The sequence below is a fragment of the Etheostoma cragini genome, chromosome 5 (assembly GCF_013103735.1).
Source record: "Etheostoma cragini isolate CJK2018 chromosome 5, CSU_Ecrag_1.0, whole genome shotgun sequence".
NCBI lineage: Eukaryota > Metazoa > Chordata > Actinopteri > Perciformes > Percidae > Etheostoma > Etheostoma cragini.
In genome coordinates, this window is record NC_048411.1 from 16,049,735 (window position 1) to 16,075,457 (window position 25,723).

At 39.3% G+C, this 25,723-nt stretch overlaps 3 protein-coding genes across 5 annotated transcripts in view; all 3 read right to left on the bottom strand.

Moving 5' to 3' along the window:
• The window catches only part of LOC117944918 (phosphatidylinositol 3-kinase regulatory subunit alpha-like), a 23,205-nt gene extending 13,334 nt beyond the window's left edge, over positions 1 to 9,871 (bottom strand). Inside the window, exons 1-8 of one of the 2 annotated variants that reach the window (XM_034872131.1) lie at positions 9,646 to 9,871; positions 6,264 to 6,732; positions 4,824 to 4,953; positions 1,904 to 1,996; positions 800 to 871; positions 562 to 678; positions 279 to 477; positions 31 to 113 (exon numbers count right to left, since the gene is read on the bottom strand). In XM_034872131.1, coding sequence (XP_034728022.1) covers positions 31 to 113; positions 279 to 477; positions 562 to 678; positions 800 to 871; positions 1,904 to 1,996; positions 4,824 to 4,953; positions 6,264 to 6,455 — 886 coding nt within the window. In that variant the 5' untranslated portion in view covers positions 6,456 to 6,732; positions 9,646 to 9,871. Of the gene's footprint in view, positions 1 to 30; positions 114 to 275; positions 478 to 561; positions 679 to 799; positions 872 to 1,903; positions 1,997 to 4,823; positions 4,954 to 6,263; positions 6,733 to 9,645 lie in introns of both variants that reach the window. The other variant, XM_034872130.1, reaches the window with a different exon arrangement.
• Positions 9,872 to 10,515: 644 nt separating this feature from the next.
• Positions 10,516 to 15,164, bottom strand: zgc:101664 (uncharacterized protein LOC450064 homolog). 2 transcript variants are annotated; one of them, XM_034872687.1, is made up of 4 exons: positions 15,078 to 15,164; positions 14,997 to 15,039; positions 12,540 to 13,261; positions 10,516 to 11,090 (listed from the first exon to the last, which is right to left on the bottom strand). In XM_034872687.1, exons 3-4 carry the CDS (start codon positions 13,149 to 13,151, stop codon positions 10,887 to 10,889), a joined length of 816 nt encoding a protein of 271 aa, XP_034728578.1. In that variant the 5' UTR covers positions 13,152 to 13,261; positions 14,997 to 15,039; positions 15,078 to 15,164; the 3' UTR covers positions 10,516 to 10,886. The 2 variants fall into 2 exon arrangements, with proteins under 2 accessions (XP_034728578.1, XP_034728577.1); XM_034872686.1 differs by having other exon boundaries at positions 14,997 to 15,089.
• A 531-nt stretch (positions 15,165 to 15,695) lies between these two features.
• Positions 15,696 to 25,168, bottom strand: LOC117944927 (serine/threonine-protein phosphatase 2A catalytic subunit beta isoform). Its single transcript, XM_034872144.1, has 8 exons — positions 24,729 to 25,168; positions 23,139 to 23,177; positions 21,500 to 21,670; positions 19,953 to 20,126; positions 19,727 to 19,816; positions 19,255 to 19,416; positions 18,523 to 18,641; positions 15,696 to 16,413 (listed from the first exon to the last, which is right to left on the bottom strand). The coding sequence occupies exons 1-8, from the start codon at positions 24,828 to 24,830 to the stop codon at positions 16,341 to 16,343; spliced, it is 930 nt and encodes a 309-aa protein (XP_034728035.1). The 5' UTR covers positions 24,831 to 25,168; the 3' UTR covers positions 15,696 to 16,340.
• Between the last annotated feature and the right edge of the window lie 555 nt (positions 25,169 to 25,723).

Genomic DNA, 25,723 nt, shown 5'->3' on the forward strand with positions numbered 1-25,723 from the left:
ACACACACACACACACACACACACACACACCTGGTGCAGCCTGGTTCATGTTGAGCTCGCTGGTTATCAGAACCTCCAGGACCTGAACCAGAGGATCCAGACTAGAGTCAAGCCTGAACAGGAACCAGAAACTCAGTCAGATTCAACATCACTCACACAAAAGGATTTAGATAATAATAAAAAGAATATTAAGATTCTCGGTTTCATTTTAATACAGGAAGCTTTTGTTAATGGAGTTTAATTTTCAGAATCTCAGGAAGATAGTGTTTGTTACTGACCCTGCTGCCTGTCTGAACAGCAGTGGGCTGAAGCTCTCCGCCAGGTTTCGGGGGCTCAGCTGGTTCCTGGTGCTGTGCATACAGAGCCGGGCCAGGTGTCGGACCACGCTGAGCAGGGTCAGGCCGTACTGTGCCGGGCAGGTTGGCGAGCTGGCCACCCCCCGCAGCACCTGAGCACATTCCTCTAGGTCCCGGACCTCTGCAGACCAACACATTCAACTGTTAACAAACACAGACTCCAGGAATGTTGCGGTGAGTTGGGATAGGGAGGCCTTAATGTCACCTTGCACTCCGTGAATCATGTCGGCCTGCAACACTGAGGGGAGGACGGGACCGGGTAGATCCTGCAGGAACCGGAACACCCCGTCACACAGGGACGACACCTCTAACTGCTCCAGGTCTGAAAGCAAACACACCTCAGTTATTAAGGAACAGGGATCGTTAGTTATTCACAAAACTCATTGCCTTTACAGAAGAAGAATAATCCAGATGTTCAACAGTAGAAGCAGAAGCCTCCTCACCAGTGTCGGCCAGCTGCCGGGTGTCCAGACTTCCTCCACTCAGACTGCGATATACATTGAGACTGTCCAGACCTGCAGCACCACAGATCGGATACAAACAACCCAATACATGACCAATCACAAAGCCTCCATTGGAAACAAACAAAACAATCTTCACATACAGACGCTGATTCTACTGCAGGAGTGGTTCTCTGGAAATCTTTGTATTTCTTTTTTATTATTACTTTGTTTTTAGTTTATTTTGCTAAGACTCAACCAGGGCTGAGCAACATTTCACATATTGGTGCCAGTTTTGCAGTATCCTCCGGTTTTGATACCAAACTCTTTTTGAGTATCTTAGTTGTGGGAAATATTACCGTGTTTAACCCTTTTTTCGGAAAAAAGACCTTATACCTTAAAAAGATTAGTCGGCTGACAGAGTGAGGCCAAATGTATGAATTACATTATTTGATTTAGAAAAACAGGATTATGAATCTGACCAATTTCTGATACTTGACCTTTCAGATTCTTTGTGTCACACTTTTTAGTCATCTAGTAGTGAGGTTCAATACTTGAAGAACTGACTTCAACAACAGGAACTGCTCAGAAAATTTGTTCCACATCCTTACACAAAGGTTCTAAGTTTAGTTTAAGTGCACACTTTTAACCATATTTCGCCAAACACAGAGGTTGTGTGATTCTATTAGTCCTGTGCAAATTGGCATGTCTGTGTTTCAGGGCAATATTGGCTGTGTTGACAATTATTAATCATCAATCCTATAATGTCAGTAAATTTGAGTGCAGACATCATTTGTTCCGTGTTATTTTGCTGCACAAAGCACAAACATTCGTCACTTTTTAAATCACATACAGTTCCATGGTAATCCCATGTGAACAGGGCTTTATTGGAGACAGATTCAAGTTGGATCTTATCTATCTCTACTTCAATCTGGCTAAGCAGCAAATTAGCCTGACAGTTAGCCTGCCAGCATCTATGCTATAAAAGTTGCCATACTAACCGAGCTTGAACTATGTTAAATCCGCTTTATGGAACTGAATCAACAAAACAATAAGGCTTAATTTGGTAAGCTTGCTTTAGGTTGTGCGTGCATGTGTGTTTGTTACCTTTGGACTCTATGGCCTCCATCAGTCTGCTGAGGAGGGGAGGGGCTGTGTCCGGGGGTCCAAACTGCTCAGGGAGGTCTGGCAACATAAAGCCTAAAAACAAACATGTTATTAGATAGTGAATCCTGCTTCCTGTTTAAAAAGTCTGACAAGCATTGAAGATAGGTAGTTAATGAGGAATTTTTGTGTTTTTTTTAACCTGAACCCTATTTTCCCGTATTGTTTGTGTCTAAATGACTAACGGGAACAACAATGTTTGAAAGTAGTCAAGTATTGCAGCCACAAAACAAAAGGAGGAATAAGCACTGTCAATATACATCCACTAAAAGTGTTGTTTTGCCATTGACATGCTCAGATTGGTCTTGTTGTCAGACGACAACATTGCCAACGTTAGTGAGAGTTGAAAAAAAGGAGTGCTGGCAAGAGTTTATTGTTTTGGGAGATCAGAAGCGTAGTATGTGTTATCTAAAATATTTGCAATAAAAAATAAATTGGTTTGTGTTTGCACATTTGTGAATTGTGCCAACAAAATGTTGAGAATGTCAAAGTAGAGGCTAGCATCTTAACACTCTGTTCCATACACTGCGCCTGGCAGACCATTGGGTCTGCAGTGACCATTTTGATCGGTGATCACTACTGCCAGCCAGACAGGAGAGGAAATCATTTTCCTAAAGAAAAATGCTGTTCCAAGAGTGGAGAGCTACGAAGCGGAGGTAATGTTATTAACTAAAGTTACTGTGTTGACCTGACATCATTAAGTTACACATAAAGGCATAGCAGGATAAGGGTAACTTCTCCATAAAGTAGTCAGACAATAACAATCTAAGCACTTTTAGTGGACAAACATTGATGGTGCTTGATTATGCCGAAGGACTACGTTCCAGGCGGTTTTTCAGCAGGATATTAATTTATTTATCCTTGCATTGGAATGACCATCGAAAATATAAAAAGTAGAGTGCTGCTGGTTATTACTGTGATAGTATGACAGCTTGTCTAACTTCTTCTGCACTTAAAATTGTGTTTTCACAGTTTCATAGTTTATCATACTGATTTTATTTTATTTGGGCATAAAGATGCAGATTAAGATAATGCATTTATCTTCTCTCTCCGAGCTGCTGCAGTCGCTTAAATTTACACTTATGTTGTGTTGAAAGTGAAACAGAAATGTTTCAGGTGAGACAGTCAGATTGCTGTATCAGATAAACGTACAGGGATGCAGGTCTGAAAGGGACACATGATGAAGAACATAAAGCAGATCAGTAAAAGTAAACACTAATATGGGAATTGACAGCTTATAACAAATCTTTAAGAAGCAGCAGCTCCACAGACCTCGCACCTCTTTACACAAGAAGCTCAAACGGAGTAAAGTACTTTTATAAAAAACAATTACAGATGCCCTTTCATATGGCTCTTTGTAGATTGGCATTTTAAAGCTAATGGACTTGCACTTACGTCCTACTGTCCGGAGTTTGTACCTTTAAGGTAACTCTAACCCTAACCCACTTAATTGGAAGTCGCTTTGGATAAAGCGTCGGCTAAATGATGATGTAATGTAATATGAAAGCTGCATGGAGCAGAGTGAGATGGTAACACACCACATTCAATTACATTTTATTTAGAGTATTAAATCATAACAAGAGATATCTCAAGACGCTTTACAGATAGCAGGCCTAGACCGCACGCTAAGATTAAGAGCCAATAATTCCAGTAACACATCACTGCTGCCACGCAGCTGCCACCACAACACACGCATACCATCAAAACACATACACTTCCTGTTCTCTGGTAAGGCTGGTGTTTGTGTATGTGTTTCCCAACACTTGAAGGTTTAGGTACAAAGAAATTCCACATACTTGACATTAGAGTGCGCGTGCGTGTGTTTTTGTGTGCGTGTGTAAAGCTGTTGCTGAGGAAGCAGCTGAAGGAAACTGAAGTGTGTGAGTCACATCGAGTCAATCCAATTTTCAGGCTGAAAACTGTTTCTTCAGACCAAAAATGAGACTCTTTGACTTTAAAGCAAATAAAAACCTGTGCGTAATGAGTTCAAATGCTGTTTTGCGATCAAACTTGTATATCAAATTGAGTTGAGACATTTTAAGGTGTTTCCATTCATTTTCGCAGTGAATCGCACAACATTCAAGCAAACTTTTGCGAAAACGTTTTTCTAGACAAAATGGATCGCGCCATCTACCAACAATTGATCAGTATTGCACAAGTTGCAATAATGCTTATGTGCCAGCTAATAGCGACATATCAAGTTATAATGAGAAAACAACGACACTATCAACACATCGCTATGATGATTCAGATGCAACTTGGCTTTTATTTTCCCTGCATTTACCGCCTTTTAACACATGTCTCGCTGTTTGAGCACCTTCTATTTACTCCGGACGACATCCTACGTTTTGTTGTAACTTTTGTAGCCCATTTCCTTCGCAAGTTCCCGATAAATTCAAAAAGTCTCTCATCTCCTTGTTCGTCCACTTACATCTGTCTTTGTTAACACCCACCACGTGTGCAAACAGAGCGTAAATACTGGGCGTAAATTAACTAAAACTTCTTGTTCGTTTTGTGGCGGGTTGAAACTGTAAAATGACTTAAAACCTAATCGTGTAATTCATTATTTATTTGGCAAATAACGTTCCCATCAGCATTTATTGCATGAGCCGTATATCGATAAAGATAAAATCTGATGAGACCGAACGCATTTCCTTTAAGGTTAGTGGTTTGAATTTGACTGTTTCCATAAGGCAATTTCATCCGATATAACTTATTCGGAAAAAATCGTGTGGATGGAAACATAGCTTATAATGTTTTTATTGTGGTTTTTCTGAACCGTGACTCCTAAACCCGGGGTATACTGGGTGCTCTTAATATCTGGACACCTTTCTTCATGTTTGATTGATGTTTTGGTACTCACCTTCTGACTCGGAGTCGGTCCTCACAGACGTTGCAGATGGCGGCCTGGGTGGGCGGGGCTTCGGGGTGGGCGGGGACATCCTCTTTCTGCCAATAAACTCCACGTATGTCCCTGGAAAGTCGCCTTTCTCCTGGCAGCCAGAAAGGGGAGAGTTACGAGACGTCTGATTCTTGTTTGTTTAGGTTACAAAATGAATATCAATAAATACGTTTATCGGATTTTTTTTAACTCAAATATCAAGAATGAAAATCTATATTGATCAGACGGTACTACAACACATCTTGACTTTAAGACTTGAATCTTCTAGAAAAATTAAAACATTTGAAGTCTTAATTAGCACTGAACCCTTCTGACGTTTAAGGAGTCATTTACTAAAATACCTTTCCAATTTAAATATTAAATTACATGTATTCAGTCATTTATCAATTAAAAAAAGCAAACATTTGCTACTTTTTAAACTGAACCTTGCTTTTTTGAGCCCACAGATCCAACTAAACAGGCAAAATCAAATGGGAAACTGTAGAGAATATTAAATGATCTTTTGTTGTATAATTGTATAAAGAATCTTTAGTGTTTAGTGGGAGGATTCATTCTTTGCTGGTTGAGTATCAGTTAGGGTGCACACAATGAAAGAACATTTGACATTTAAATTAATAACATCAAAGTCGACAAAGTCTGTGTGACCCAACATGAGGGGGAGGGGAAGCCATTCCTTGTAAAAAGCAGCAACATAACACAGAAAGTCTATCTACAGTTACACCCACAATCAGGTTAATATACAAGCAGTTTTTTTCACATACGAGTAGTTTAATTTGGTGTTAAAAATGTATTATTGAAAATAATATATATAAAAAACAATTAGGAAGAATAATTGAAGTCTTATTTCCTCTCCAAATGGGTGAAATAGAAACTTTACGCCTGACTAATCACCTGATCGATCAATGAACTGTCTGACGGATGATCGGATGGATTTCTTTAAGAAACTGTCCAAAATGGCTGTTGTATAAAATGGTCTGCAAACTAAAGTCCACTTGTTTCAAGTTTATTTTACAGGTTTAGAATAAAGTAGTCGTTTTTTGATACGGCTGGGATATAGTAACTTATATCAAAAGGAACTTTGCTGCAGAACAGACACCATGTTGATGCATCTTTCACCTGTGATTTTCTTTCACATTTCTCATTACATTTTCTTTCTGGTTGCAGTAGAATTGCACAAAGTTTCTTTCTATAGAGTCAACAACATTGTTGAGGACATGGACCGGGGGTTTCATGTTTACGTACAGTGTCAACATTAAAGTTTAAACTGTGCTGAAGGCCAAGTAAAATGTGTTATGTGTGTTATATAACACAACGTACAAGATCAGTGGAAACACAGTCTTTGCCCAGCTTAACTGCGACAAACCAGACGGAACGGCCTCGCCAGTTGGTGTGTTTTCGTACCTGTGTTGTCTCGTTGAAGCCCGGCAGCCAGCCGATCTCCGAAGGACGCTCCTCTGCTCCGTTGCTGCAGCCAAGAGCGAGCAACGCTCCTTTACTGACCAGCAGCATGTCTCCAACATGCAGGTCGATGTCCTCCTCCCTCTCCTTCTTGTAGTCGTACAGTGCTCGGTACTGAAAGCCCTCAGAGCTCATCGTGAAGGCTGACAGCTGAGTATGGCTTTACTATATAACTAACAAAAACAGCTTGGAATAGAAAAAGATATGAAAATAGGCTTTTCAGTGATCCTGAGTAGATTAGACTAAATATGGCGTCTCCAGCTGTTTGTGTGTCTCTACTGTCTCCATGTCTGCTGAAGTCCTGTCATCCCTCCAGGCCAAGCCACAGCCGCCCAATCAAAGCATCTTTGCCGTTCATGAATAGAAGTCTCAGCAGATGCGGTGGCCACATCTGGGGAGGCAAAGAATCAACCTGTGAGACGAGAGCAGGGCAAAGCTTAGCAGCATGCAGGAGCAGAGCCGAAACAATTAGTCAATCCATACAGAAAATGTCTCAGCCGCTACTTTGTGCTTTGTACTCAAATGGCCTGTATTGTCACCTGACCTCAAGGCAATGCAGCACCTTTGAGTGTGGAGGAACGGGAGATTTGCATCATGAATGTGCAGACGTCAAATCTGCAGCATTTGCATTACGCTATCGTGTCGATTTACCCAAAATCTCTGAGGAATGTTTCCAGCTCCTTTTAGAATCTATGCCACGTAGACTTAAAGCTTAACTCTCGCTAAAATGCAACCTAGGGTCTTTTTTTAAAGCATATTTAGGACGGAAGCGACACTTTAGATTTACCAAATTCTCGTTTTTCGGTCAAACGGCCTTTTGAATGGGAGAGCTAGGGGCGCTTTTACGCTAGCCTCAAAATTACTATTTTTAAAACACTAAGAAGGCTCGATTTGGCATGAAACTTTGCTCAAAGAATCACCAGGTCAATGTGTTTTGAGCAACTCACTGTAGCTGTTGTTTTTCCGGTTGACGTCCATCTAGCAAGTAAAAAATAGTCGAGCGAGGAGAGTAAAGATGGAAATCTCCTAAAGCTAGGTTTCATTTTAATGCACGGATAATTTGTTGTTTTGCTGTTAGTGAAACACAATATTGACCTTGTAGTGGAAAAAGGAGCCTCATAAGAATGACATTTCCTCCTATGGAGTTTGTTCATTCGCAGATCACCTATTTCTGACTGGGAAAGAAAGATGGCCGCGAGAGTAAACAACAACTTCTACTGTGAGTTGCTCAAAACCTCTCTTTTTATTAAACTCTGAACACAAAATGTTCTCAATGATGGAGTCCATGTGTGGAGCCCCTGGTGATACTTGGAGTAAAGTTTCATGTTGTGTCGAGCTTATTTAGTGCTTTAAAATTGCTATTTTGAGGCTAGCATGTGAGTGCCCCTAGGACTCCCATTCAAAAGGTAATTTGACCAAAAATGATAATAGGGTAAATCTTAAAAGTGGCAATGCCTTCCTAAATATGCTTTTTAAATGAAAGTTTAACACCCTAGGTTGCATTTTAACAAGAGTTACGCTTTAAGGCAGTTCTGCAGACAAAAAGTGGTTCCAACCCAGTACTAGCAAGGTGCACCTTATTAAGTGGCTGGTAAGTGTATAATCATTTATATTTTAGGATTTAACGTCGGCACAAGGTGTTAACAGCCAAATGTGCACTTACACACTCTATGATTATATATACACTCAGTTGACGGTTTATAATATCATATGTACCTATAAACTGGAAACTGAATGTTTATTTAATAGTAATACATTTTCTCAAATATGGAAAAGTTCTGTGTCCTGTTTAATTTCCTTAAGAGGTATTCATTTTTTATGATATTTTGGTTAGTGGTTCAAAACACATCGCTATGTGTTCCACTTGATTCAAAATAACAATTTATAATTCTGACACTTCAATTTAACTTTAAATATGACAAGAAAATAAATAACAGTCCAAAGCCCAGACATAGCCCGTTTATAAAAACATAAAACAAGAGCTAAAACAATTAGAACCTATATTTATATGCAGACCCGACCAAAATAAGGTAAAGGACCGATTTAGCGCTTGGGTCTTGAGTTTGCAACATGTGCATTAGATGATTAATTTATAAGTTCATCAAAGGTAAATTTACTATTTTTTATAACTAAGTTGTTTAAATATTTTCAAGCTAAAAAGCTAAATATGGCCTATTTCCAGCACAACTGGTTGGATTTCTCACTTTTCATTGGCTTGTGTGTTTAACTTGAGCATCTGACAAAACAAGATTTGTTTTTTCATCTTCAGGTTAACAAAATTAAGATATAACCTACATGGTTATACTCCACATGATTGATGGAGAAAGGGGTTGATTAAATCAACAAATCGTGTTTAAAAACATTTAGTTTTCAAATTTTATTGAATGTTATTTTCTCTGTTGTCTATACTGTATTGTTGTACATATTGTATTTTTAAAATTATGTTTCAAACAGTACAGAAGGAAGTAAACAAGAATTTCAATTCAGTATTTGTACATGACAACTTAAGTTTCAACATTATAAAAGTTGAAATCAATCAATCAATCAGAGAATAATCAACATGCCATCCCTTGTTTTAATAACTTAAAAAGTAATCGATAATCAAACTTAATATGAATACATAATTGTTTTAAACTGTCATTTTCATGCTTACAAATTTAAGATGGGTATTTATTACCTTATAAACCACACCATTAATCAGAAAATTTTAAATTAATCGACAGTTGCTGAATCTTTAGATGCAAATTGAAGAAGCTTGATCCTTATTGACATTTTTACTTGCGTTAACGACTGGAAAACAAATATTTAATCAATCGTATTTAAATGAACCTTCGTGTCATACTAAGCCGATTGTTTTATGTACACTTAAGAATAAACTATGGGTCAGTTTCCAAATAAATCTAATCTATTTTCTAAAAGGATATAATCACTTAGAAGCAGATCAAATGTAATATAAAGGAGTTCCAAACTATAAAGTATTATAAAGATAATTACTTTGTTTACAGTTACAAGATAAAATGCACACAAAACTAACTTTTTAAAGGGGCTTTCGTTAAGCAAACAGAACAAGGAAAAACATATCAGACCGAAAACGTAAGGTACTTTCCGATTCGCGATGTTAAACTAAGCAAAAGTTAGTCTTTACTCCTAATCTACACTCCCACAGTTAGCTACCCTTTGAGATAAATAGTGTAAAATTGTCTAATAAAGGGAACAGGCATGATACAGTCAGACAGCCTGAATATTTCAGGAAACGGGAAACGACAATGCATGCCAGTGTTAGCTTAGCCTGCTAGCTTGGTGTCTGTCGCTCCAAACGTCTCACCTTTCTGTACTTTTTCACCAATTAAAATCTCCAGCAAAGCGAAGAACGGACGCCATCTTGGAGCAACGAACATACACGACGTCTAGATCTCACCCAAAGTGAAATATCCCAATATTTCGATCGATATTTGTTTAAATAAGAAAACACTCATCATCAGCCGTCTGATTTTAGCAGCTAGACAAGTGGCGTCCAGTTGGCATATATTGTAAACATTTCCGGTTACGGACTGTCAAAATAAAACGTGTTTAAGTTAATTAAAACTTAACATTCACTATTGATGTGAATCTGATGTTAACATAAGTTACAAATTAAATGAACAGTTTAAAAAAAGTCTACCCAAATGTCACATCTCACTTGTTAAAAAATTGTTACATAACCGTGTCTAGAGCAGAATTGACAAGTTCCGGATGGCTTTCAAAATAAAATACTTATGGCGAACATGTGTAGCAAAGTAAAATATTGTTATTTTAAGGGACATTGTTTACAATGACAAACATAGTCCACGATCTTCTTTTAAAATCGTTTCCGAAACATTAAGAGACCAAACGTGGATTTAAGAGATTACAACCGATTACTGCTGGGCAGGGAGGCAGGGCACTGACGTCACATCCTTTGACCTAGATTTAAACGCAGGAGACCATAGCAACAAAAGAGAGCGAGCGCTAGTGTGTGAGTGTGTGTGTGTGTGTGTTTTTTGGGGGTGTACTGTATTCATGCTGTCCTCATTTATTCAGGCCTTATACAATCAGTCGCTTTCTAGTCTTCTGTGTGTGTATCAGGATTTTTTTCCTAAAAACACTCCAAATAACAAGCTGGGCAGGCCATCCATCCATCCACAGTGTATTTAAACCATTAAATCTTTATTTACATCAGCCAGACAGTCAATATAAAAATAGTATTATAATATCTGTTCACAAATTTACATATACATGTTACACATGTAAGCACAATATCCTGGTTTTAGAAACCAGTGGTCAAATATTCCTCACAGTCTGGCCCCAGTATACAGCACAGTAGTTCAGAACTCATGCACTAGAGGAAAACGGTAATGTGATCACTGACAACCGTACTATACATGGTTTCCTCAAAATGTGATAAAATATCAAGTAAATTAGTAAACAAACAAGCATGTTTGTCCTGTAATTATGGAAATCTTAGTGTAATCATAGCATCTGGACCTGTTAACATGTTTGTCATATTTGATCCTTTGTATTGATCATGCTGTTCCAGCAGAAGCTCATCTACATGCTTAAGATGTTCCCCAGTCTGTGAACCGACAGGCAGATCCTCCCTGACAGCTGCAGCTCGCCCTTCAGGACACGTCCCACCTGCTCTGAGTGGATAACGTCACAAAACACCCAGATCTCCGCCCGTTCCCTCTGGATGTTGGCGTTACACGTCTGCAGCCGGGAGTTCTGCATGGCCCGGCTCAGAGCCCGCCACACCTGCAGGGACAAAGACCGACAGATGGGGTAAGGCAAGGAAGACGATGATGAAACAGAAAGGAAGAAAAGAAAAATTAGACAAGAAGAAGAAAAAAGGAAACAGGGGATGCAGAGATCAAGATAAAAGTGTGATTTAGGAATTATTTTTTGTGGCAGTTTTAGGCCTTTATTTTGTACAGGACAGCTGAAGACATTGAAGGGAAAAGAGAGGAAATGCCATTCAGCAAAGGGCAGCAGGTCGGAGTCGGACCCGCAGCCGCTGCTCTACCAGATGAGCTAACTAGGCATACAAATTCATTTTTCTTGATTCATGAAACAAAAAACTCAAATTACCGAAGAAAAGTCCAGCTACACAACAAAATCAAACCTGTATAATATACTAAAATATAGCAAAAAATATGGCAAAGTACATTTTCTAGACATCAACAAGCATCAACCTTAGCACAAATGTCAGAAAATAGTGAAAAGCAGTTTGAAAAAATTATATTCTAGTTGCTTGTTTGATTCAACAAGACTAACTTATAGAAATATTCAGTTAAGTATCATGTGTTACCCACAAAAAAAAAAACTCATTTTCTCACATGAGAAGTTTTGTTATTATTGCTTGAAATAGGATTAATCGGTAATCAGAATAGTTTCAAAAAAATCTTGTAACTTGATTTGCAATTGCAAAAACTCAGATTGGACAGATAGTCAAGCTAGCTGTTAGGATTGACCCTGCAGAGATCTGAGGAGCATTTACCCATAATCCTCAGAAATCCACCAGAGTTTAAAATTCCAAAACAAAGAAAGCAGAAAGTACTGGGCATCTGGCCAAAAAGAGTGACATCCCGCAGAATTTCCGGTGGCATGGTAGCGATCCTGGAAATGGAACATCATGGATATAGACTAAAACCTGATGATGAGTTGCAGTAGGAACTGAGCACACAACGGAACACAATGCATCCAATAGTTGTTGAAACATCTCAACAAATATTGGATGTATTGTGATTTAAAAAAAATGTATTGGAAAAAAAAAAAAATCGTACATTTCCCCTCCGTATGAATAGCATTAACTTTAGTGATCCTCTGACTTTTCATCCATTGGCATCATCGAATCAACATGTTAATGAGTCCATTACTTTGGTTTACGGTGAACATTGTGAACCTTATTTACAACATAATTAATATTATACCAGCTAAACATCAGCATGTAGGCATTGTCATTATGAGCCTGTTAGCATGCTGACTGTAGCCTAATGTTTAGGGTGCTCAGCACACCACCCCAAAGTCCACGATAAGATTCCTGCTGGCCCAGGGAAACTGAGTTGCATCTTGTAACTTCCCCTTTCCCCACATTTACTCCCTCGCTCTTAAGCCTTTTAAACAAAGTTAATGATCATAATTATAATAGCATTCAGCCTCACAGAGATGTGGCTCCTAGTCCGGTTACATGAATAATTTACTGACCTGTTCAATGTCTCTGGCCGCCCCACAGTTGTGCTGACTGATCACCCACTTGGCCCTCTGGTGGAGGTGGAGCCTGTGAGCCGAAACCATGTTACGAAACTGCTTGGACAGCGAATGGGAGCTCTGCAGCAGAACTCCTTTATGTGTAAAGATGCTCCAGGACCGTTTGGCCGGCAAGTCAGCGACAGGGAAGCCGTCTCTGCATTTGTGTTTTTCAGGAGGCAGTCGGGTGACTTTTCTCTCTGGAAGGAGTCGGTTTTGGGTCTCTGAGACGCAGGAGGCATCTTTAAGTTCTTGTGGATTTTCAGCTGTGGTTGATGGTTGGTTACAAGGTCTTTCAGCAACAAGACAGTCAACTTCAGGATCTTGCAGTTGGATTTGTGCTGTGTGAGTCCTGCTGTCAGAGACGAGTAAATCCCCTGAGCATGTGATGATGGGAGCTGGTTTGGCCGGTCTGATGGGTAGGTGGCGGTCTGCGGCGCTGGGGGACCAGGGGCTGAAGACTGGAGGTGTCCGGCAGGGGAAGGTCTCCAGAAGCCTCTCTGTCCTCTCTAATAGACAGCTGAACCCTTCAGCTGATCCAGGCTGATAGTGCAGAACAACATCATCCATACAGATCAAAGGACTGACTGCACCACCACCCTCCTCCTCCGCATCTTCCCGCTCATGATGTTGTTGATTTAGCTAGACAATGCAATGAATGATGGGAACATGGCTGGAGTCTGTGGAAAATCAAGTAGAATGCTGGTTTAACAGGTATTGAAAATTTTTGCACAAGTGCTGCACAATATTTAGTTTTTTTTTTTTTTTTTTTTAAATCGACATTGAAATCTCAACTGGCGCAATAAACACATCGCAAAAGGCTGCGACATATCGCAAAAAAAATATATATATATATTAGTAGAGAACAGCTCTTCAAAATGTAACTTTTTATTCTTTTTTAGTGGTGCCTTTTATATTCAGTTCAATGTCCAATTTGTTCAATAAAATAATGTTGAAAACAATGATTTCCATTTGTTTCAAACTCAATTAAAAGATTGTTACTGCAACATTATCACATATTTTCCTCGTATCAGTTCTTACTTTATATTTACAGGAGGGATCTCTCTTCTGATCAGTTTTTAAGGGCCACCTTGTGAGTCTATGAATCCATTCCGCTGCAACACCACTGAACTGAGAGGAATAAACTTTAGAACGTGTCAACATATCAAGTGGGGTCCATATCACATAATAAACAAAGACTATCCTCTTTAGTGGGAGTGGGAATATCATTTATTTTGTTTGAATGCATTGAAAATTCATGAGACACAAACTAACAACCCTAGTTTAGCTTAATTTCTAAAATTATCTGCAGATGACATATCAACTGAAATTAAAACTGTAAATGTAAAATGTACATTATTAAATCTTGTGACAATAAAACCACAAATGTTATCCAAACCAATTACAGCAAGAGATCATGCATTCTGTGATATCTTGATTTCAATGGCGAGCCCTGGTCACTAAACTGTAGCTGTTTCCACCAGATTGAGCTATCTTCTAAAGTGACCTATGGGGCGTTGCGTCTGTATTTGGGAGCTCTAACGCGTTTGATCAATACCAATGTCAACATTGTTGATATATCCCAAACTATGACAGATAGAAATTACCCAATTATTATTTCAGACAATGATTCAATGTTTGTGTCTTAGTACCATTATGTGAACAAACTGGCATTTAAAGGGTTCAGCTCTGAAATAAAACTAATATTAAGTAAAGATCCGGAATAATAACGTTACAACAAATAACGTTGATTCACGTTAAAAATTTTTTTACTGAATGTGGGAAATAATGAACAATTTTATACCAGTTTTTGACACGGACATTTTAATCTTCTAAGGACATCAGAGCAAGTTTCATCAAACTGAGGAACAAGAGTTAAACCGTCGGTAAATGAACTGCTGCCACCATGAGACGAAGACAAAGACTTTCTGTGTTTTATTAGAGGAAACACGTAACTTAGTAACGATGCAGCATAAATATGCAAATCACCTAACTGAGCCAGCCAAAGAGCACAGAACACACTGTTTGGCGAAAGAAATAAAAAGCAGTAACGTTAACTTATTAAAGCCAACCTGATCAATCGACGTGTTAAATCTACGACAGCATTTTAAATTCTATCGACAGGAAAAGATTTATTCAGCATGTAGCTAGCTAGTTTATGCTTTAATTGATTTGACTGTTACAGTTTAATACAAATTTAACTTGTTTTATCAAACGGAATATTTCAGGAGCCCCTGCTTTCTAAAGCACCCACACCAGTTGCTAATGTTTTTAGCTTATCATGCTAGCGGACGACGGTTAACTGTCGTTAGCTAAACAAAGCTAAAAAGATAGGAAACTTGATGGCTCCGTTACAGGTGTCAATCCGGTAGCTAACAATCCCCTGTTATTTTAATACATACATAGAACACCGACCTTTAAAATCAGCTGTTTGTGGTCCTCTTTTTAAAAAAAGCCCACAAGGAGTAGCTAGCTAAATTTCCAACCAACTGGCAAGCTAACATGAGCAGAGACCATAGTCGGACAGAGAAAGGAGCTGTGTCCGGCTATGTCCCATCATGGTGTTGTGCGCTTCCCGGAAACTCTCGCGATACGTGAAGTAACTTGCAGACCAAGATCAGAACTTGTTTTGTATCATTTGGGTTTTATTCACAGTCATAATAATGTTATATATGTATATAATTTTGTTCTCCCAATGAGGTGTTTATTAATATGTAACTGCAGTATTTTATTTTTGTGTCATGGGGCCTTTAACATTAACAAAAGCAATAACCTGGGAATTTGTATACGTGAAAAAATACCAAATAGTTTCACATTCATTTCCTGTCAATCGGCTAATGTACTAATGGTTTCAGCTGTACTTGCATAAAATGTTGGGAATTGAACTTTAAACTAATTTTACTGAACTCATGCGTTGTGTAAAAATCTTAATTTGTAAAGTATAAAGCTGTCAGCTAAATGTAGTGGAATAGAAGTGGATAGTGGCATGAAAAGAAACTACTCCAGTAAAGTATATGTACCTCAAAATTACCATTGAAAAAACTGCACTTGAGTCTCATTAAAAAAAAGGTATATAAAGTATTATAGCTAAATAAAAGACACAAACACAGTGCAGTAGTTTGTCAATAGGACATTTTTATTTCATACGTCTGTTGTCTTTATTCAAATTACAGTAATATACTTGCTGAGATGACCACCGGCTGCAGCCTGGACAGCTAAAACTGACAGCTGTACTACTTGAAGCAATTTTTTTTTCTCCTTTTTACCCCTCCTTTTTAAAAATTATTCTTGCAACAGAAAAAAGCACATATGCAATGAAGAAGTGAGGTGTGGTGGTGACGTTGTCAGGTAGGTAGGGTTATAGTGCTGGTCTAGAAAACAAACAATAAAAACTAAAGAAAGAAACACCGCGCGTTGTACATGTTGTAAAAGGATCAGAATATGGCACATTTGGTCCACGTTGGTAGTTTTATTATCTCGTTTTCAAACATGTAATAAACAAAACAAAAGAAAACAGATCATCAAGGTTTTTCCCCAGAAGCACAGCATTAATGACAGCATATTGAAAACAAAACTGTAGAGGGGGCCGCTCTTTAGGTTTCTCTTTTTGTTAAAATCTTGGTTCATCAGCCAATTGTTTGTTTCTATTCTCCCTGGTACAGTATTATTTTATTAATATCTTCTTTCCATCCAAAATGAGTGGGTGGGGGTTAGGTGGGTGAAGGATTGTAGATTATTGACAGGGATGGCTTTGGACATTCACAGGAAGTAGTCAGGAGTGCGTCTGGTCACATGGGGCTCGCCGCGGCGGGGGGCGGGGTCAAACTGAAGACTGTGGAGACAGAAAAGGTTTGTTATTGTAGGGTACAATAGGGTTGGGTAGCGAAAAACAGCTGCTAATATGTCACCGGTGCCGTATCGACCCGTATCTACGTGGACTTTGGTGCCTCATGTCAGTGCCACTGAAATACCTGCGCTTCTCTCTATTGCTCCAAAACGGACGTTAGAGGCAACACAAGCTTTACTTAAGACTACACTTGGCAACGCAACGTGGCTTAAACACAACAAAATGCTGAAAGCTAAATGGGGTAAAGTGTGACTGTATTTCACTGTAGGGGATTCAGACAACGGGACGTACAAAAAACATAGACTATGCGTTCACTTGAAACTGGTAAGCCTCGTGTGGTGCATTCAAAAATGATTGTAAAATACCCTGGTAGTGGTTGTTTTTGACCGTATGGCCTTAGCAATAAACAAGCCATTCTTCAATGCCGCCGGCTGTCGTTTGTGCCACCCCCCCCAAAAAAAGGTTCAGGTACCGTTTTAAAAGTATCGCTTTAGCACCAGTAAAAGAAGAAACCAAACCAACACTAATAAACAATTATATATTAATGTGTGAAATGGGGGTGAAGCGTACCGGTAGTTGCTGCATATGTATGTTGAATGTATCAGATTGTTGGAATGCATCGAGATGCCTCAGACCAGAGCACATCCCTTATGTGGAGACTTGACGTTATTGCAACATGTAAGGTTGATGGGGCGGGATGATTTGATCAATTTGGGGGACGTTTCATTTTTTCTTTCATTTGCACTCCTTAGTCAATGTTTTGGTTTTAAAACACTGTACAGCTGGTCATTATTTAAGGGTTAATGCCCCAACGATGTCTATTATCAGGTATTAATGGACGATGGCGAGACGTAAAACCGCCCAACGCGCAGCTTAATACCTGACAACGGACACCTTGAAGGGCTTTAACCAGCTTGTATCGTGGTCACTTGCCAAATACTTAACAAAAAAACAATTTATATTTGTTTTACAATTGAAATCTAAAGTTGGATAATATTAACTCTGTTTCCCTGGCTACACCTGAGGACGGACCTTAGATACAACTTGCCACCTTTAGCAACAGTAGATATTATATACGTAAGTCTATAATATTGTGTAAAGTTGGCAATCAGTACAAATAATTTGACGGCATGTTTAACATCAAGAAAAGCTAGCTATCCAGCCATATCATTGTCCCCAAAACAATGTAGGGGCTTTTACGAACAATTTTATCCGCAATGTGTAAAAAGGCCGCAGCCTGAAGTAGCAATGTGAACAGTGAACGGGATGTGAGATAACGTTTGCTGTGAAACAAATTTAGTTCAGAGGGGCAGTATAACAGCAGCTTATATGTTAGCGCCATCCTGTGGTGTTCAGAGGACAAGGCACTGAAGCGCCAGTGTTGGAAATAACAGACTCCCTTTTCCTTTTTGTTTTATGAAGAGAATTCATTTAGAACAGTAAACAGTCAGTTTCCTTGGAACTCGTTAGGTAGGTGCTCTATAACTCATGTTAACAAATGTTCTTATGGACATCCTGCAGCCAATCACAATCAAGTATTCATCAAGACCATGGTGTAATAAACATTTGTTTTTTATATTTCTTATTGTACATTGCCATTTTATATTTAACAATTTTAACCCGTTTATCTTTTATAATTTATAAATATATGTTTATTGGTATGGACCAAAATACCAAGGTAACTTCAATATATGTGAAAACCTACTGTAGTAATAAACCTGAATTTTTCTGTATTTTTAATTCTGCAAATGATTCAAGCACATTTTTAAGCCTACATGTGCAGTTGAGCAAGAACAATAAAGAGGAACTGTATCCCTTATATGGCTCTCTTTGAAAAATACAGGTTATTCTACAAAGCTACGGAGGTCAGTGCAAGAGGTTTCACTTAGTATAAGTAGCAGATACTCGCCGGCTGCACGACAGCTAATGTAGCCAGATATCATCTGCGCTACTACCATTGGTGCACTATGTTAATACATTATGTATAAATGTTACAGGTTGTGAAAGAATAAATCTAAATAAAAAAATAAAAAAAATCTGTCCATCTCTCAGCCCTTCTGGAAAATTAGGTAAACATCAAGTCCTTGTACTTACAAAGAGTATTTCAGAGTGTCGTCCAGTTCCATGATGGCTGCCTGGTTTCCACAGCGGTAGCAGTAGTTTGGAGCACTAAAGATGGTCACCACATTCTTATCATGGCCCCAGTTGTAGCCCTGAAGGTACAATAAAATGTGTTGTTGTTAGACCAGTAAAGGATCTACTTGTATAACTGTGGTGCTATTTGAAACCGACTACTATACCAATTACTAGACAATACTAATAATAGTTACCAATCTGGCTAAGCCTTGCTGAGCATACTATTTGGTATTTTGCAGTAGGTAGTTTTGAATACATCCTGTATTTGCCTGCATAGAGACAAACAATCTGATTTTTCTTCTTCTTTTTTTTTTTTTTTTTTAAACCAAGTCTGTGTCAGGTGAAGAGACTCTCACACCGAACCAGTGGGAGTAAAACTGGTACAGAAACAGGAACTGAAGAAGCACTGCACCATTACAAATCCATTAAATTAGGTTGTCACGGAGATGCGAGGGTTTTTAGGGTTCTTCAGTCCACTTGTGGGGGAGCATGCGTGTGTCAACTTAAATTTTTAGGCAAACATTTTCTGGCTCGAGCTTTTTACATATAAAGATGTGCTGCTTGTTTTATCATTTAAAACTTTTGGACAGATAAACAGCCACTTCAAGGACGTTACCTTGGGCTACCAAATTATATTCAAATCCCCAAATTTGTTCCAACAGCACTAGTGTGTATGAATGTGTGTTTTACCTCCATGACCAGCTGATGGGCGCGAGACACCAGAGTGAGGCCGTTGGCGTGGTTGAAGGTTTCAGAGATGTCCTGTCCGAAAGTGTAGCCAGCACCTCGGGGAGAGATGCCCCACCCACCACGATCATCAGGGTCTGACCACAGCAGGTCACACATCGGGCCCTAGATGAAGAGTCAAAAAAGATTTTTTATATTATGTGTGTGTGTGTGTGTGTGTGTGTGTGTATATATAAAAAACTATAATACTATTTTTTCATTTTTATTATTTCAGTCCAGCAAATCATATTTTGTCTGAGCCAAACCTTTAGCGGTATTACAATGAACACACAAACACTGGCTGATTTAGACTCAATCCCACATACATTGTCCTGCTACCAAATACACACCAAATTCGGATTAATCTGCCGCTGATATTAGCCACCAACAAATTTAAGTTTACATTCAGTGTTTCAGCATTTCAATGTGTGTGTACCTCATGTGGGACTTCCTGCAGGCGGTCCAGAGCGCGTATGTGATCCAGGGTGTCTATGGAGGGAGACAAACCTCCGTGGAGACAGAAGATCTGTAATAAAAACCATAAAAGAAATGACGCTGACTGATGGCACTCTACACTGTTAAACATATACACAAAATACACTCCACACAAAAAGATATGGGAGGGGTGCGCAGAGCCACGTTTTCTAGGCTAATCCTCCCACCTGTCCGTCCACCAACGCAGTGAGTGGTAGGTAGTCGAACAGGTCTGTGAAGTACTTCCAGACGTTGGCGTTGCCATACTTCCTCAGGCACTCATCGTAGAAGCCATAGACCTGCGTGATCTGCCGCGACTCGTGGTTCCCTCGCAGGATGGTGATTCGCTCCTGGAAACGAACCTGAAAACCAGAAAAAAGGTAGATTGTGTTTTTCTAGTCTTTTGTTTATTTGCACATTTATTACTGAAAGATGAGTTTGTAAATTGGTGTCTTTTATAGCCACATGGAATAGGCCTGATGTTGCTGACACAGAAATAACCTATAAAAAAATGTAGTAACTACAGGGCTGTGGGGGGGGGGGGGGGGGGGGGGGGGGGGGGGGGGGGGGGGGGGGGGGGGGGGGGGGGGCGGCCTCGAGCTCACCCAGTAAGAGCGTTCGCCCCATTTTGGCTGAGTCCTGCAGCGGCCTGGATTCGAATCCAACCTGCGGCACTTTGCTGCGTATCATCCCCCATCTCCCTCCCCCTTTCATGTCTATCCAGTGTCAGTCAAATAAAAGGGAAAGCCCCAAAAATTATCTTAAAAAAATATAAACCCATAGGGTTGTAACCGGAAAATGTTTTAATTTAGAGCTATAGCGATAAGTCAACTAATTGATAAGACAAATTGGGATGTGTATTCTTGTTATTTTACATTTTGTTGGGCAAACGATTAATCTAGGTAATAATAAGCAGATTAATCAAACTGAGAAATTGTTAGTAGTGGACCTCAATTAATATTATTTTGTTTGTTTACTTTTATTAAGCAAAACTTTATCAGAGTGGAGTTTATTTTTAGATGCATTGATGCAGGTAGGCCAACAGGTTCAGTCTCCTGCTTATTAAATTTGTTACAATAAACAATGTAATGTCAGCAGGCATGTAGCCTCGCAGAGTTAAGACTTTAAATATAGAGTTCTGACTGATCTTTTAAATCGGGTAACTTCCAGAGAATAGGATCAGCTCAGTGTGGGAGTGGTAAGTTGATAAAAGATCAACCAAAAGTTGATACACGCTTTACTTTTCTCTTCAACTTTATTTTAGAAATTGAATTTGGCCGAGAAATCCGACATTTTGTGAACAAAAAACATGTTTTTGTTTTATAAATCAAAGTAAAGACCAATAACAGCCCTGCAAGTGGTGTGTTCATCACAGCAGGTAAAGGTTTGTCCAATCAACACAAAACATCCAGGAAATGTCTACATAATGATCTTACATATACACAGCAAGTCTCAAATCTTGACTTCTGAGAGCTTCCCATCTGCTGTAACTGTTAGTAGTGACGATGTTTGCTGCAGGTCTAAAGGTGTCATAACAACCTACTTTGAGTTTATAGGTGTACAACATGTCCTGGCAGCCTCCAAATACATACAAGAAGAATTATAATCAACATTACTGTCTACAACCGGCAGAGACCTTTGTCATGACATGTGTAACTTTTTAAAGGCCTTTTTTGAGGTAGCTGAACGTTAAGACTATTGTGAACCAAACCAAGAGCACAGTGACCGTGTTTACCTTTAGCGTGACGAGCAGAGTGACCGTCTCCACAGAGTAGTAGCCTCTGTCAACGTAGTCTCCCATGAACAGGTAGTTGGTGTCGGGAGACTTGCCTCCGATCTTAAACAGCTCCATCAGGTCGTGGAACTGACCGTGGACGTCGCCACAAACCGTCACAGGGCATCGCACCTGAGGACGCAGGTGAAGGGTCCAAGCAAAGTTTAACAGCAATGAAACAACAACGACATTTTCACACAATGACACATAAAGTTATGCTTTTAAAGACCTCAAAATCTTTGTTCATTTACTTATACATTGAGTTGTTTATTACAGGATATGTTTAATATTTCAGTTTTTAATATGTTGGCTGGGAGATCTTTGTCTCTAAAAATGATAGTGTGTGAAAACCTGGAGCTTGGCAAAGACATGGTTTACAGTGTAAACAAGGTGTGATATTGTTCAGAGGCTCAGTCCCATTCCGCTCCAAACACGCCACAGGGAACAGGAGTTAGCATCCAGATACCATTGTGGTTTTCCCTTATGTATTATAAAGATATCCTTTACAAATAGACAAACAAGAACTTCTATTCACTGCTAAAGCTGTATAAATATGGGCCGGTTTAATCAGAGTGTGTAAAACTCATTTAGAAAAAACTCATCTTCACTTGTATATGTGTTTATTTGTGCCGTACAGGAGATTAATGTGACTTGCTGCACAAAAGCTCTAAAAACGGTTTTATTTTAGTTCCCTGGTGCAGTTTGGATAACTTCCTGCAAAATCTGAACAGTCTGTTGTTCTGTTTTACGCGTCTCTGTCGTTTTGATCATTTGTATGTACTTTGAATTGTTTCTAGGTGTTTAAGTGTTTGCACATTGATTTAATCTTTTGTTAAATTTTGGGATGCAAGCAGACGGTTTTCTTGTAAGGGGTCACAGTCCAAAAAAGGTGAGGAACCACTGACTTAATACATTTCTCCCAATTCCGGGTGAAGTTTACTGTATGTCATCATATTTACTGTTACAGTTAAGGTAGAAGATAAAACTAATTTTTCTTCTGTGGTTTATCAGTTATGCTAACAGAACTAGATGTTTCAATCCTTTAGCAGGAAAGTCTTGCCAGTAGCAGTTGTGGAGTGGTGAAAAGGGGGGGGGGGGTATAGTATGTCATTAGGGTCATCAGGTGGGCACTCTGCTTTGACGTTTCGCTGATTGAAGCCCATGACGTCTCCATTGGGCTGAACAGTGTACCCAGCGTTCCAGGTACACCCCCCTCCATGCCATAGACTCCATTTCCCTTACAGGCTATGCATGGCGGGGGCATCCCCCCCCCCTAAACCTGACCGCATACCATCAAACTGGAACTTACACACTTTCCTTATCAAACTATATACTGATTATATTTATGAACGAATGAATTGATTACAATTCTAATCTGCAATGCCTTTAACTTATGCCATGGACCAATGGCTTGTACTGAAGCATGTCTTCAAACTGGAGATTGAGACAGTTTGACTGGCCGGACCAATTCTGAAATTCTATTATTGCAGTTAATGTAAGTCATTTTACATGTGAAGTAACTGACAATTCTTTTTCATACATGTCATACTGGAAATCAATCAGCAAGTTCAATTTTTGTCTGCATCATGGGAAATCTCACCTCCTGAACGTTTGACTCCTTGGTCAGAATCTCCTTTGCCTGGAGAAGAAACAAACAGATTATGTATTTAATTGGTGGCTTTTTTAAAGACATTTTACTTAAATGTGATCATGTGAGTAAGCTGAACAATGAAAAAAAAACAAAAAAACTCTTCAGATAGACAAACAGTAACTCATGTCATAAGCATCCACGTTTAGCAACATACTGACAAGTTATTGCAAGGTGTTGAATATTTTTTTTAAAGCAAAGCGTTTGCTGATAAAAAGAATCGCTAAACTGTTGCTAACAGGAAATGTTCAGGTTTGCTTCTGTTCTACTTGGTTTCCGTGTAGGGTCGGATTATTTAACCATGGCTGCTTATTTTATATCACTTGTTGAGTCTATAAATAAGAGAAATAGTTCCAAAAGTCCAAGGTGACGTGAGATATGAAATGTATGATCTAAAAAAAAGAGAAATACAGAAAATCCAAACATTCGATGATTCATGTGCTAGTGCTATTTTTTGTCTGCTGAACGACTAATTGAATAATCCTAACAGTGAGTTCCTGTTAGTGGTATTTCTCGAGTTATTACTGCATTAACAGTCAACAGCCGATAGTCTTAAGACACAAGTCAAAGCTTAATAAGAGCTGGTGATCAATCCAACAGAGCGCAAGATATCAACTCATCTGTGAATACAACAGTTTAAGGACATAATTTTGCTCTCTGCTAACTTGGAATGAGCTTTCTTTTTTTAGACATGTTATTGAATATTGAAAGCGTTATGTTTAGGCCAGCTAGTACCTTGATTATCGTGCACATCACTTTCTACTAATTTCAATTACCCCCCCCCCCCATTCACCTATATTCCATCGTTCAGCCTAAACAAAATCCTCAGCTGACACTTCCAATTCTTTCCTTAAACAAACTACAGTTAAGTTTGGAGTTTTGAACTTCCATTTAATAAACTCTGGGCTCTGCACGTACATGATAACCTGCAGGTTCTCGGTAGTGTGATTTAAACCTAATGTTACATAACGTTTAAGAATGGTCGGTGATGCATAAAAGCTGCCCGGACGAGTTATCGTTGTGGTGCAACAAGCCTGAAGTGACGTCTGTCATCTTTAAGCAATGAACCGGTTGATCGATAAAGACAGGGTGCGGTGCAAATCATAACGTGCAACCTTATTAATGCACGTTCACTTTCTCTATAAAATGAGAATGCAACTTCCAAAATGGAACATTAGCCGAGTTCTGATCTGTGCGAAAAATGCAATCGTGTTATTAAACAAGCAGTAAAATGGGCTCCATCTATTTGCTGGTAATAATGTAAAGATGCAAATTTTCGGCCTGCCTGACCTGAGAGTACGGTTACGGTAAACGGCCCATATTAGAACACTTGGGTTGGGTTGGGCAGCGTACATGGCGATGATCTAGTGTTTTAATCAAATTATATAGCTGCTAAAGAGCTGTGAAACATTGGCAATCTTAGGATGCCTGAGAAAATAACCGCCTTGCTAGGACTTAATTTCAGAAATTAGTCGGGGCCCATCTCTCAATGTAGGCCACATTGAAAGCGAGGCCGACTGAGACATAATACAACTAACTTACCTTCTCGCAGAGTGTCCTGACTTGGTTTTCCGAGAGCTGCTTACACTCATTTAGCTGTTCAATCCATTGGTCTAAATCTTTAGTAAAAGATTTGTCTTCCATGACAGCCGCGGTAGCTCGCTGAGCTAGCTGTGTTACTAGTTACCTTAAAAAAACTGGCCTGAGTCTCAAAGCTAGCTGCTTCAGCCTTTAGCTCGTCGTATTGTTAACCCGATCTAGTCCCGCCAAATCGGTTGGAAAATCAACGAAAAGACCTAAAATTAACGAGCCGTTCGGTCAACTTCTATCATGATAAATTACCCACGTCAAGTTACCAACGTTAAAAAACAGATTATATTGGCCGGGGGTGTCAAAAGGGTCGAATGTCCCCGATGCGACAGACCGTAGCGGCGAGAAGCAGCGGCGTCGCAGCGACTAGCCGATTTGCTAAAAGACCTAGCTACAATAACATCCGGGCATTTCAGCAGCGCTCAGAGTGAGCGCACCAGCGACACCACGTGGTCAAACCTTGGACGACAAACAGTAAACTTCTTTAGGTTTTAATGGCGTTTGGCAAACTATTTTATTGGCCATTAGCCACTGGACTGGAATGTGGAACATTCAAATAAAAGAACAAGATGAAAAAAAAGAAAACCGAAGAAAGCTAAATTATATATTATTCCTGTTACTCCCAATTGACTAATTAGAAGATTGTGCACTTTCCATGGTGACTTTCCCAGCAGATTACGCAATGCAATGCTGTGTCCTTTCAGTATCGCTATAAATTCCATTCTTTCTTTATCAAACCCGTATGGGCCGTTTTGTGTTATTATATATCATATATGTTGCAATCCATCAGCACCATAGACTGTATAATACAACAAGTCTATGATCAGTACATGCATGACAGTTTCCAGTTTGTTACTGTACACAATACTGTGCACAGTAGTGTGCTTGCAAATTCTAGTATGGAGTAATTGGTTTGATCCTGTCTTCAAACAGTGAAATACTACAAT